This window comes from Thamnophis sirtalis, unplaced genomic scaffold, assembly GCF_051295495.1.
Source record: "Thamnophis sirtalis isolate CommonGarterSnake01/CBP01778 unplaced genomic scaffold, rThaSir2_p1.2 scaffold_1, whole genome shotgun sequence".
In the NCBI taxonomy this organism is placed as follows: domain Eukaryota; kingdom Metazoa; phylum Chordata; class Lepidosauria; order Squamata; family Natricidae; genus Thamnophis; species Thamnophis sirtalis.
In genome coordinates this window covers 50,014,457-50,028,762 of record NW_028261381.1, presented here as the reverse complement: position 1 = coordinate 50,028,762, position 14,306 = coordinate 50,014,457, and the positions used below count along the sequence as shown (strand labels likewise).

Here is a 14,306-nt window from a genome sequence, read left to right as displayed (position 1 = left end):
CTGTCCTATAAAATGGGCAGAGAAGGCATCTTATGGTTATCATCTGCCAGAAATCTACATTTGGTGAGTCACAGGAGGAGGGTCTGCTCTGCTATGGAGCCCTCCCTATTCTCACCTCCAAAGTCAGGTTAGCTCCATCCCTGTTACCATTTAAAAAGTCCCTATATTACCAGGTCTGGGGGACCCAGGGAACCAAATAGCCTAAGGTAATTTCATTGTGATCAATCTCTCTACTGTCCCAGTGTGGTTTGTATATTTTAAATTTTTATAATGCTTTCCATTTTTATATGAACTTTTATATTTCTATAATGATTTTTATATGGTTGTATCGATAGTTGTATGCCACCCAGAGTAGTTTCTTATGAGATGGGAAGCTGTATAAATGTGATTAATAAATAAATAACTTTGTGTGACAATAGAGAAGGAGAAAGGAAATCCTCAAAGATTCCCACAGAGAAATCTTGGGATCTTCCCTTTTCTGTTTGGGAAGTGACAGATTTTATTTAAGGGCTTCCTTTTAAAAGCAACCAAGGAACATGTTTTTCAACTGTCTTACAAGTATAACTGGTTGATGTATGTTAGTACTTCGAATCTGTACCTTTTTTTTTAGAAGGAAGCCCTGTCTAACAAGGCTGTGGATAATTATGTGTGGGAGGCTGTGGATAATTATGTGTGTGCATGTGTGATTGCACATGTTTAGGAAAGCTCTTGGTTTTATCAGAATTCTATACAGGTTTACTGAGAAGCAAAGTAGTTAGTTTTGCATTGGAATTATGGGATTGCATACCAAGCTTCTTAGTTCCTTCCAGAATTATATGCTGAAGAAGATAGTCAGGATTCCATGATTTACACTACAATTATACCTATTGTGTGAGTGTGTTTGTGTGAAACTTTAATGCTTTTTCAAAATGTTGACTTAGAAGGACTACTAGTGGAAAAGTCAGGCCTCTGGAATGTCAGTTTGTTGTCCTAATAGCTAATGTCAAATCACATTTCTGTTGGGAAATATTGACATTAAATACCTATGCCTCACAATTCTTGGTTCAATCCAGTGCATGAATAGAAATATCAAGCACTTGAGCATTTTGTCTTCCAAAGAGCACATCTTTCCAGAAATTACGCATTAAGAATTGATGAAACTAAAAAGCTTTCAAACTTTCCCAAACTTTAAATCACATAGAAATACTCTCTGAACTAGTTGTTTTAGTGAAATTTTGCCATTGTTTGTTTATGTTCCCTTTATTGTTTTTATAAAGTGTAAAGTGAGTTGACCTGAGGCAGAATGACTGGCCCAAAGTCACCCACCCAGCTATCATGCCCAAGGTGGGACTAGAATTCACCCTGTCCTGGTTTCTAAATGCTGAATGGACTTTTGATTGGTATTTCTTATATGTTCAAAAAGAGGGATTTGCAGTTATAGTTTAAATCTTGGAATTCCAATCTCAAGAAAAGTATCCATGGAGTAGGAATCAATTTAAGTCTCTGTGCATCAGGGGTGGGTTCCTGCCGGTTCTAACTGGTTCCATAGAAGAGGTTCGTCAAATCTACCGTACTGGTTAGAGGAGGTTCTACTTCGCTTTGCTTTGCCTTCCAGCAGCTTGCTGCTTCCCTCAGGTAAGCAACTAAGCGCAAGAGGGGGCTGTGGCGGCGGCGGGAGGCTGGCGTATGCCACGTGGCTTAAAGGGGGTGGGTGGTGGGAGGCTAGCGTATGCCAGCTCGCTCGTGAAAGCCGTGAGCTGGCATATGCCGCATGGCCCAAAGGGGTGTGGGAGTGGGAAGCTAGCGTATGCTAGCCTGCAGCTGAAAGGGGGTGGGCGGCGGCAGCAGGAGGCTAGCGTACGCCAGCTCGCGGCTTTCATGAGGGAAGGCCTGCCGCGAGCTGGCATATGCCGCTTGGCCCAAAGGGCAGTTCCTGCTACCCCCGCGTCCCCCCCCCGTCCCCAGCCTGGGTGGCCGCCTCGCTCAAGCAGGCCTAACTGACCCTGTTGTCCCTTGTCCCTTCAGTCCAGCTTACCTGCTGCCTCGTTGCCTGCCTGCTCCCTGCTGCATCCATCGCATCGGAGAGCTGCTGATTCTGCCTGCTGGTAAGTGACCCGTTTTTTTTTTCTTTTATGCTTTTAATGTTTTTTTAAAGAATATTTTATTTATTGTGTATAGAATTTTTTAAAATCGTTTTATTTAAAAGTATTGAGTATAGAATTTTTTTCAATGGTTTATTTTAATTTATTGTGTGTTGAATACTTTTAACTGGTTTTATTTTAAATTATTGTGTGCGGAATACTTTAAAATGGTTTTATTTTAAATTATTGTGTGTAGAATACTTTAAAATGGTTTTATTTTAAATTATTGTGTGTGGAATACTTTAAAATGGTTTTATTTTAATTTATTGTGTATATAATATTTTTAAATGTTTTTTGAGGATTTTTTAATTTTTTATAGATTTTTAAAATTATTTTTAGGGAATTTTTATTTATTTATTGTTTATAGAATATGTTTATTACAAGAAATGTTATTCCTTTTTGCAAATGTTTTATTTGTGATGCAATATGTTGCTTTTAAGTGTGCAGGTTGATGCATGGTTTATGTGTCTTAAAGTGGCTGTTTTTCTATGGCCAGGCCAGGTTGGTGCAAGGCAGCTTTGCCAGATTTTGTGTGTTTCTGTGTGATACCTGGTTGTTTAGGTAATTGTGGTTCCTGGTTCTGTGAGCTTTCTGGCACTGTCCTTTATAACTTCCCACAATGCCTTGATGGTTTTTATTCCAGTGGCTTTGTCTTTCCTGTCATCAGGGTTAGGGGAAAAAACTGGTTTCATCTGCAATCTTTTGGGGGAAATTATAATTTTTTGGTGTTTTCCTGGCACTGTCATAGTTTGTGTGAGTGTGGGTGCAAAATGTCCCGCAGTTATCTACGCATTAATAATGATCAAGTACTAATAATATTTCCTTATACATTTTAGTGACCTTTCCTTACATAATTGGTGTTTTCTTTCATACTTTTAGATTTCTAATTTCTGTTTCTGTTAGTTAGCAATTGATAAAACAAATCTCATGCGAAACAGTATTTGAAGCCTTCTGTCAGCCTCTGCTTTGCTGTTGCTTCGGCTGCCATGAAACGGGGAGGGAGGGCATGGTATTTGGGAGGGGTTACTCATTGTGCTGGAGGAAGGTTCTGGAGTTCACTGGTTGATCAGACTACGCATGCGTGGGAGTTTCCTGCCAGGACTAACGGCACCGACATTCCATCTTCGTGATGCCTTTTGAAGTTATCTCGCACCTGACACTTGGGAGAATTATGATTGGACTGTAACTGTGATGCCAAGGGGTGGGGAATGGGCTATTCTATATATCAATCGCTTTCGCGCCTAAATATTCAGATTTCGCTTCGCTATGCCTTTAATCATTTTTAATTAGTAAAAGTACACTTGATTTCCACACATGGAGTCTCGTGGTCTTTCTTTCCTAATTATTTAATGGAGAGGCGCTGACAGTAAGCGAAATCTCACTAACACCCCACCAGGAGAATACAACCTTCCGTGGGGGGTGAAATTGCAAGGAGAAACGGAGAAACTGTCTTTGCACGCAAGCGATGAAGAAATTGAAAAGGAAACTGCTGGTCCATCATTACCTGAGAGGATGGCTGAGCTGGAAATAGCGGGCCCTGCGATCCCCCCCCATTGGTCCTTGTCTGTGGGACAAAAGGAGGACAGTGCAAGCTGGGATGCTGGAGTTACCAGAAGAAAACATCAGGAGAGGCCGCTTGAAGCGGGGGCCGAACGAAGGCCCCGAGAAAGAGTTCAGTCAGAGGACTTGGAACAGAGGTACTCTAGGCAAAGATTCGGGGAGGGTGAAGAGGCCGAGGGGGAATGGGAGCAAGCTAACCCAGAGACAGCTTCACCCCCCCCCCCAGCCAGGGGGGCTGCCAGAGCAGGGGCCCCCCCAAGAAGACACAGAATGGCAAAAGTCATTAACTGTAAAGTAACTGTAAAGTATGACGGAAATCCCAAGAAGCTGGGCCTCTTCATTATGCAGGTTTATAACTTTATGGAAATTTATGGGCCCGATTTAGAATCGGATGACATGAAAGTACGTATGGTGTTACTTGCTTTGGAGGAAGAGGCTGCCGACTGGATGATGGGTCTGCACCAAAGCAATTCCCCCCTTCTGAGGAATTTTGACGCTTTTATGACTGCGTTCAAGAGACGATTTGATGACCCCCTAACTGAGAAACAGGGGAAACTGAAATTTATGACCCTCACACAGGGAGATAGGCCAGTGACTCAGTACATTCAGGAGTTTCAACACCTTTGTACTTATATGAGAGGATGGTCTGCAGAAGCGCTTTTGGATAAATTTGCATTGGGCTTGAATGAGGACATTTATCAACAATGTGTTAATCGCCACCTTCCTAAGCGCGTTACAGCTTGGTATGAAAATGCAGCAGATATTGAGCTTGATTTAATTAGACTCCAGCGTGCAAAAGAGGAGAGAGAGAAAGAGAAAGAAAGAGCAGCAAGATCTCCCCCCCAACTCAAAAGCCCCCTTCCCGTGGCAGGAGCGAGGGGAAGGGAGGCCCCACAGGCAAAGTCAAGCCATTCACATGCTTTCGTTGCGGGAGGGGAGGCCACCGCGCTCCGGAATGCCGCGCTAAACTTCCCGCGACCACCCCACCCCCTGCCAAGAGGGAAGGGAGATCAAGCAAGGCCCTGGACAAAAAGAAAAAGGAAGCTGCTTTCGCTGCGGATGCCACCCCCCCGCGTTTCAGACAGGACGTGGAGGGAGAGGTTGATGCCACTACCAGCTCCTCTGATGATTCCGATGACGACGCCTCGCCTCGCTGGGTGAGTTCAAACAAAGGCCCCATGCTCATCCCAATAGAGTTAAACGTTCCGCCCGATGGGGTGTCAGAACACCTTCCCGCCCTCCTTGACTCAGGCTGTTCCCGCTGTATGATCAACCCTGCTATGGTGGAGAAACTGGGCTTCAAGTTAAAAACTTTGAAAACCCCTATTGTCTTTTGCCAGATAGATGGTTCCATAGCAGGGGGTGGCCCAGCCCATTTCTATACTGAACCTCTAGAGATGAAAATGGGCTCCCACACCGAATTGATCTCTTTTATTGTGGCTCCTGGAATGGACAGGCCCCTCATTTTAGGCCTCCCTTGGCTTCGAAAATGGAACCCTCGCATAAATTGGAGGGAGGGATGGTTGCGCATTCGCACAAGCACGCCTCCTGAGGGGAAGGGCGTTTCCCCAGAGCCTGTTAGTTGCAGTTCTGCTTTGGCCGCCAGAGGGCAGGAGAGGATTGAAGGAGAGGAAAAGATTCCAAAAGTGTATTGGGACCTGAGAGGAGTTTTTAGTGAGGAATCTTCCGACAAACTTCCGCCCCACAGGCCTACTGATTGCTCCATCGACATTTTGCCCGGTGTCAAGCTTCCAAAGCCCCAAATATATTCCATGTCCCCTAGGGAGATGGAGGAAATGAGAAAATTCATTGATAAAAATTTAGAACGGGGTTTCATTGAGCCAGCACGCCCAAAAGTAGCTGCCCCTGTATTATTCAGAGAGAAGAAAGATGGCTCCCTGAGGCTGTGTGTTAATTTCAAGAATCTGAATGGGATCTCGGCCCAAAACCTCTACCCGTTGCCGTTAATGAAGGACATGTTAGCCCAATTGGGGAAGGGCCGCATTTTCACTAAACTGGACCTCAGAGAAGCGTACTATAGAGTCCGCATAAAGGAGGGGGATGAGTGGAAGACTGCGTTCAACTGCCCCCTCGGCTGCTTCCAGTTCCGGGTGATACCTTTTGGCCTGCAGGGGGCGCCTGCAGTTTTCATGCAATTAATTAATGAGATCTTGCATGACCACCTTTACAAAGGCGTTATCGTATATTTGGACGATATCCTTATCTATACTCAGACTTACGACGAACACGTCGCTTTGGTCCGCACTGTCTTGAAAAAACTCAGGGCCGCTGAACTGTATGCCAAGCTGTCCAAGTGTGAATTTCACCAGGCGAAGATTGACTACCTAGGGTATCGTATCTCCCCCGCTGGCATTGAGATGGACTCTGGGAAGGTGAAGGCGGTCACTGAGTGGGAGGCACCCCGGACACGCAGGCAATTGCAAAAGTTTTTGGGTTTTGCTAATTTCTACCATCAGTTCATTCCTTCTTTTGCCAAAATTGCGCTTCCTATCACTAATTTGTTGAAGTCCAAAGGTGGGCCTAAACCTAAGCCTAGCAAACCACTGGATTGGACCATGGAGTGTCAAGCTGCTTTCGAGAAGTTGAAGCGCCTCTTTGCTGCGGAACCGGTTCTGAAGCATCCCGACATGGACAAGCCTTTCATCGTCCAAGCCGATGCCAATGACGTCGCTGTTGGGGCCGTGTTGCTACAAGCCAACGACCAAGGTAATTTGCAACCTTGCGCTTACATCTCCCGCAAGCTCACAGACACTGAAAGATGTTGGGCCGTTTGGGAAAAGGAAGCATTTGCAGTGCGATGGGCCCTGGCCACGTGGCACCACTTTCTAGAGGGCGCTAAACACCCTTTTGAGGTGTGGACTGACCACAAGAATTTGGAGGCTTTGAGGACCCCACGCTGCCTATCCCCTAAGCAGATGCGCTGGGCCCAACATTTCAACCGTTTCAACTTCACACTCAAGTACATCCCTGGGGGGAAAAATTTCATGGCTGATGCTTTGTCCAGACTCCCTCAATACAACTGCTCTAAACTGAGTATTGTTCAGCCTGTCGTTCCCACATCCAGCCTGGCGGCTCCGGTGGTCACTCGCCAGCAGGCACGCTCGAAAGTGGAGGTGCCTCAAGATTTTCTTTCTGACCTCAGACGCGCCCTTCCCCAAGATGACTGGTTCCAGCAGCATCAGGATGAGTGCACGATGAGGGACGATTTACCGTGGATCGGAGCCAAGCTTTACGTCCCAGCCTCTCTTCGTCTCGTCGTCCTCCAACGAGCTCACGATTCTAAGTTGGCGGGTCACTTTGGCTTCATAAAAACATTACACCTGGTGAAGAGACAATTTTGGTGGCCCTCTCTGAAAAAGGACATTGAACTTTATGTTGCCAGTTGTCCGGTCTGTGCAGCCGCTAAACGGCCACCTGGAAAACCACAGGGCCTACTTCAATCTGTGGCCCGCCCTGTCGCCCCTTGGAAGGAGATTTCGATGGACTTCATTGTCGAACTTCCTGAGAGCCAGGGGCACACCATCATTTGGGTGGTTACGGACTTATTTTCAAAACAGGTTCATTTTGTTCCGTGCCACAAGATTCCTTCTGCTAAGGCACTGGCTAAACTCTTCATTTCCCACATTTACCGTTTGCATGGGGTGCCTGATCGCATTATTTCCGATAGGGGTGTCCAGTTCACTTCGGCTTTCTGGAAGGAATTTCTTAAACGCATTGGCTCCGCCCAGGGCCTAAGCTCCGCCCACCATCCTCAGACTAATGGGGCTTGTGAGAGGACTAATTCTGTTTTAGAACAATATTTACGTTGTTTCATCAATTATCAGCAAGATGATTGGGTGGACTTGCTACTGCATGCTGAGGTGGCCTACAATAATTCTGTCCATAGCAGCACTGGTTTCACCCCTTTTCATGTTGTTTTTGGTCAAGATTTTGTTCCTATTCCTGAGCTACCTCGTGACCAACCGCAAGTTTCTTCCATCGCTGAGTGGAGCGAACGTCTGAGCCATGTTTGGCCTTTGACTCTTGCTACTTTGGATGCTGCGCATCGTGCTCATAAGAAACAAGCTGATAAGAAGCGTGCGCAACCTTATCAGTACAGGGAGGGTGACCTGGTTTACTTGTCCACAAAATTCCTTCAAACCACACAAAAGTCGAGGAAATTGGGGCCTAAGTATTTTGGTCCATTTCCCATCATCAAAATCATCAATCCTGTTTCCGTTCGCTTGCAGCTGCCCAAGCATCTCAACCGTGTTCATCCCGTGTTCCACGTTAACCTCATTAAGCCTGTTCGTGTTTCTACTTTACGTCCGCCTGTCGACCCTCCACCTGCTCCCCTGTTGGTTGATGGTGAACGTCACTTTGAAGTTCATGAGATACTGGACTCTCGATGGCGGCGTAATCGGATCCAGTACTTAGTGGCTTGGAAGCATTTTCCTCCCTCTTATACGGAATGGGTTGACAAATCCCATGTTCGTGCCCCCCGGCTGCTTCGACAGTTTTATTCTGCTTATCCTGACAAGCCTTGATTTTTTTCCTCTTCCCCCCCCCCCTCTTCTCTCTTCTGTGTTTTGTTGTTCGTCTGTTTGTTTGTGTTTTCTCGTTTTCCAGGCCTGACCGCCTCTTTCCGGGGGATGGCCGGATGTCAGCCTCTGCTTTGCTGTTGCTTCGACTGCCATGAAACGGGGAGGGAGGGCATGGTATTTGGGAGGGGTTACTCAATGTGCTGGAGGAAGGTTCTGGAGTTCAGCTGCTGATCGGACTACGCATGCGTGGGAGTTTCCCGCCAGGACTAACGGCACCGACATTCCATCTTCGTGATGCCTTTTGAAGTTATCTCGCACCTGACACTTGGGAGAATTATGATTGGACTGTAACTGTGATGCCAAGGGGTGGGGAATGGGCTATTCTATATATCAATCGCTTTCGCGCCTAAATATTCAGATTTCGCTTCGCTATGCCTTTAATCATTTTTAATTAGTAAAAGTACACTTGATTTCCACACATGGAGTCTCGTGGTCTTTCTTTCCTAATTATTTAATGGAGAGGTGCTGACACCTTCTTGATTTTAATTGTCAATTTATTCATTCCTGCACATTCTAATATTTATTCATTTTCATATCTTTGTTTTTCCACTGTTGTGAAAACACAATTCCAGCAACTGTTAACATGTGTAAAATTAAATATGTATTGTATTCCCTTTGAAATGCCCAACCAAATATTACTGGTTTTAAATCCATATCTTGCTTTACCATTGCTTCTAACCATAACACCACTAACTCTTGAATAGCTACTTGGTCTGTCCTAAGTATTGAATCTAATTCATACATTCCTGTTTTTTGAACTGAGGAATAAATTTCAGAAAAAGAAATCTGTATTGCTCTGTGAATCTACCTATGACATTCATTCTTGATCTAACTTCTTAGATGGGACATCCTTCCTGAAAAGACTGTACACTGTTGCGTGAAAACAGAGATCCCTTCTGTTACCTGTAGTGTAGTCCTCAGCTTAACAACCAATCAAGTCCAATATTGTTTTATTTCTTCTGCAGTTAGTATTATTTAACAGAATGAAGAGGCAACAGAGTATGACCGCTAGGACAGTCATCTTTCCTATGTAAATAGCTGTTTTATTGCTTTGTGTGCTTGTTTCATCCTTAATATAGTAGTGCAAGCCATTAAGTTTTCCTTTCTGTATCTCTTTGTGCAGGCCATTCATTGGAACAAGGTGATCAGTGGGTGACTTCAACACACAAAAGGACAGTAATCTTCCTTTTATTTTGTGTGCTGGTTTCATCCTAATGCAGTGCATGCAATGAAAGAGTTCGTTTCTGTGTCTCTTCTTTGTGCAGGCCATTCATTGGAGTCAGTGATATTGAAAACTGGCAAGGACAGTCATCTTCCTTCTGTAAATAGCTCTTTTATTGTTTTGTGTACTTATTTTAATCTTATTTAAGTAGTAAGTACACAAAATAATAAATTTCCTTTTTTATATCTTTTTGTAGATCATCCATTGGGGCAAAGAATTCAGTTACATCGTCTTGGCCACTCCCACCCGGCCACATGACTGCCAAGCCAATCCCATCCGGTCACATGACTGCCAAGCCAATCCCACCTGGTCACATGGCCGGCAAGCCACTCCTTCCTGGTCACATGGCCGGCAAGCCACTCCCACAAAGCAGGCCACACCTACAGAAGAGGTTCCAAAAAATTTTGAAACCCACCACTGCTGTGCATGTATATATGTGTTTGGAAGTTCAAACTGCAATATAAATTGCAATAAAAATTGACTTTGCATAAGAATGCCCATAGATGGCTAAATAACCATAGTTTATTCAGATTGCCTTTAATTCAGAATATGCACAGCAGTGACTGTAAACTAATCATACAGGGTGAATTATATCAGTTATAATACAGTCTGTCTCCTGAAAATAACTTTTCTCTCTTCTTCCACTTAACGCAACCCGGAGGGATATTGTGTAGGAAGAGAGAGAACTACACAAGTAGTTTTGTGTTTTTTGAAGACAGGACAGTTTGGAATGGAGAAAAGGGAACACTTAATATCATACTTCTAAATGAAGAACCGCCACAAACAAAATTCATGCGGAATTGTTCTTTCTGCCTTTTTGACCCTATCTCATCAAGATTGAACACTGCAAATATTAGCTATTTTGCAACATGTTGACAACTGTTAAAACAATGGATGACAAGGGGAAGTTTGGGGAAGAGATTAAGCATTTGCATACATTTATAGTTTTTGTTTTATAACTTCAGAAAATACATTGATTTCCCCAGTGGAAAACAACTTTTTAAAAGCAGCATAGCAGTAGCACTTTGACTTATACAGTATATTGCTTCATAGTGCTTTACAGCTCTCTCTAAGTGGTTCACAATGTCAGCGTAATTGCCCCCAATAATCTGGGTCCTCATTTTACCAACCTCAGAAAGATGGAAGGCTGAGTCAACCTTGAGCTGGTCAGTCTCAAACTCCTGCCAGTGAGCTGAATTAGCCTGCAATACTGCATTCTAACCATTGCACCACCACAACTCTAACACAGCATCCCCAACATTGAAAAATTAATTCTTAAAAATGATTCTTTTTCCCATCCTTGGCAGCTGCTCATTTCTTCACAATGCTGGATGCCAGGAAATAGCAGCCATGGAAGAGAAAGTAGAAGCACACCCTCACACATCGCACAAATGCTAGTAGATGGCTCCTGTCATACTCCAGGATGTAGTAATGTAGGCTTCATGGAAGGGAAAAGAGAGAATAAAGAAAAAAAAAGGATAAAATGCCTAGGAGGTGGAGAGGTATGTTGGAAAGGTGCCGAAGTGAGTTAGAAGGCAGTGGGCAAAGAAAGAAACCACAATAGACCACAGGAGAGCAGGCCACCATTTTGAGCCTACAATATTTCCTCCAGCAGGTGATGTCAGGTGTAAGACATTAGAAACCAGAATGGAGTTTAAGAGTACTACAAGCTTATTTCATGCTACCTATACACAACAATCTGATCTAAATCAAGATGAATTGGTGCTAGATTAGTCAAGGAACTTCAGGGGGGGGGGGCTAGACTCAAGTCTCTTATGGGGTGTAGACCCCAAATTAATGATTCATTTATCCCCACACACCAGACTCAGCCAGATCATCTCCAAAAGGCTGCACCTCTTTTCCCTACCTCTACCATTTCTTCCCATTCCTCCTTCCCTCCTTTTTGGGAACTTGCAAATAATTCACCAGTTGCAAGGAAAGCTGACTAGAATGGGTCTCAAAGCAGTATGTTCATATGTTATTTTTCTTTCCTGATCTTTTAAGATTTGTTTTTTTTTTAAAATTAAGCATTTTGAAAGAATCGCTTCTCCAAAAATTTTAAATAAAGTAGGTGTGCTGTGTTTGCCTTTAAGCAAACATTTCAAGGCTTATAGATTATTATTTTTTTTAAAAAAAGAACTATTAGTAGAACCATTTTGCAAACAAACACAACCACTTGTACAAGTTAAAAAGATTCATGGGCCAAGAGGAATAATTTAGTTTTCAGCTATGTTCTTCATATTTATGTACTTTATAAATCTATTGTCTAGGTAGAAAGTTATATTACTCTGGGTCATGCAAGCAGTATAATTTATAAATTTATCAGGGAGCGGTAAACAAGTTCTCAAACATTCACCCTGGATTAAGAAAGGAATGCAGAGCTTATATTGAACAAATGAACTGGTAGCAACATGCTTTGTGATATGTATTTATTGAGAAATTGTGAATAATTACAGCTGTAGTGTTCTCGAATATTCCCTCTCTGTTTAAGACACCAGAAAACATTAGCATATTTTTAATTAAGATATACAAAAATACACCCCACTGTTTTCTTAACACATTGAAAACATGTGAAAAAATGCCTTGTATGCACTAAATAATATTAAAATTGCCTTATAACAATGTGTGGCAAACTGGCAATGACTGTGTTTTATTATAACAAAAGTTTCTCATCCACTTAAAATGAGGACATGCTGATAACTTCAACTAAGAAACAGCGAAAGCAGTAATAAAAACCCCCACAGCAAATGTGAGTACATATCATAAATGGAATTTTGAATATCTGCATTCCAACAGGCAGACAAGCAAATACAGAACATGTAAGACTACAGTAATAAGATCAAACGTTCTAAAGATACTGTATGTATCTATATTGAAGTATACTTAATTTTCCTCTTCTGGCTTGAGAGGCTAATGCTAAATTTGTTCTCTGTGTTCTTTAATGAAGCCAATGGTTATGCTGAAAATATTTGCATCTTGCAGAAGTGGAGAAAAGCCTTAGTTGGAATGATGCACTAAGTGTAGACAGGTACCATTAGATGTTCTGAATGACAGCTAACTGTGAAAGGAAAGCAACACAGAAAAATCTGAATGTGTTAATCAATTTGGAGGAAGGTACATATTTTCTAACCATTCGGTGCCTCTTTGTATTTGTTTACATGGGCTTATTTAGCAGGAAGCTATCAACCTCACCAATACTGAGTTTGTAGAGGACCTTGTAATCGAGCTCTCTTTCCTGGCTATCCAGTTTCTAACAAATATTTCTAATAAGAGCAATGTAATGATACAAATAAACCCAAGTTGCATCACACAGGCATTGATGTTTCATAATATACTGTTCGTTTCCAACAAGTCTACATGTCAAAACCTTTTACTTTGTTCTGACACATTTTCCTTTTGGCATTCAGAGCAGTGATGCAAATAGAAATCTGCAATCAGGACAGAGTATTAATTATGATTTCTTTCCGTCCTTCAAAAAAAAGCCATTCAGTACCAAATGAGGTTATGATGAGGCAACCTGGCATGCCATTCATCTTTCACAGCAACAGGATTAATGTAGAATTTCAGCGAACACATTCAGCCAACTTGGTTACAAATTGTACCTGCAACTTTTTCTCCTTTTTTCATTTTTGCTCTTACTGTTACCATGATGATCACAATAACATACAACTCAGTATGAAAATCCACCAAAAATAGGGAAAATGTCTTTCATTTTCTAAACAGGATTTCAGATCAATCTACCGAACTGTCAAGCTATTTTGCTGGACTCAAAACTGTATTAGTTTTTTTGGGGTGAACTTGTAATAACTTACTCTGAAATTGAGGTTTTTTTTATTTGAATTTACAAATAACTCTCAAGGGGAAAGTTAAGAAAGACACAAAATGCTGTTAATGGGATGCCACTGGTGGAACTCCTCCCCCCAAACCTGAATATGGTAAAGTGTTGCAAAGATGGCATTGAGATAATTATAATTACCTATATTTAGTATCTGTTTGATAAGAGAAGCTAATTAGAGTCTAAATTTGCATCCCATCAGGAAGCTTTCTGTGTTATTCTTGTATTTCCAGTGGGCCCCTTGCAGATAAAATTTTAATGCACCAAATGTACTTCATTCATACATATTTCAATGGTGTCACAGGACACCAAAGATGCATTTTTGCTAGCTATATTGCTTGATGAAACAATTAGTATACTTATCCAGTTCCTCTCTCCTGATCATATGCTTACGAAAGAGTTGATTTTAGCAGATTAGCTTCATATGGTGTGTTCACATTCGTTGTCTGGGCTCTGCAACTTATGCTTTAACTTAAACTAAATCCAAGCACAACAGCCAACTAAAGTGCTTGTTAATTCAAGTTAATGCCCATAAATAAAACAGGTGTCAGCCACACTGCTTATAAAACAAATGAAGAAAACTATGACCTAATGTCACACTACATGAGCATTAAAGAGTCTTCAACTGAGTGGTTTTTCTCCTCTTCTGTTGATTCATTCTTCTTCTTCTTCCTCTTCCCCCATCGTTTCCACAATAAGTTCTGCTGTACAAGTTGATTCTCCCAAACAGTTAATTGCCTTGCAAGTATATTTGGCATCATCATTTCCACAAACTTCAGAAATAATCAAAGAGCAGTTGCCATCTTCGTCATAGTCAATTTGGAAGTGCCGGGATTCCTTGATAGATTGCTCATCTTTGTACCAAATCACTTCCGGGTCCGGGTAACCTGAGAAATATCAGATGCGAAAATGAAGATATTTTATTTGTAAAAATGTTTTTTAAGTGATAAGTGTTGAATATAAAA

At 42.3% G+C, this 14,306-nt stretch overlaps 1 protein-coding gene and 1 long non-coding RNA gene across 7 annotated transcripts in view; one reads left to right on the top strand and one right to left on the bottom strand.

Moving 5' to 3' along the window:
* The first annotated feature begins 428 nt into the window (after positions 1-428).
* LOC148049400 (uncharacterized) lies at positions 429-8,702 on the top strand. Its single transcript, XR_015696221.1, has 2 exons — positions 429-1,614; positions 8,310-8,702. It is a non-coding gene; the product is annotated as an uncharacterized LOC148049400 (long non-coding RNA).
* A 3,216-nt stretch (positions 8,703-11,918) lies between these two features.
* MYLK (myosin light chain kinase) overlaps positions 11,919-14,306 on the bottom strand; it is a 174,322-nt gene continuing 171,934 nt past the window's right edge. For all 6 annotated transcript variants that reach the window (XM_087711787.1, XM_087711791.1, XM_087711793.1 and 3 more), the window contains one exon: positions 11,919-14,228. In XM_087711787.1, coding sequence (XP_087567913.1) covers positions 13,996-14,228 — 233 coding nt within the window. In that variant the 3' untranslated portion in view covers positions 11,919-13,995. The remainder of the gene's footprint in view (positions 14,229-14,306) is intronic.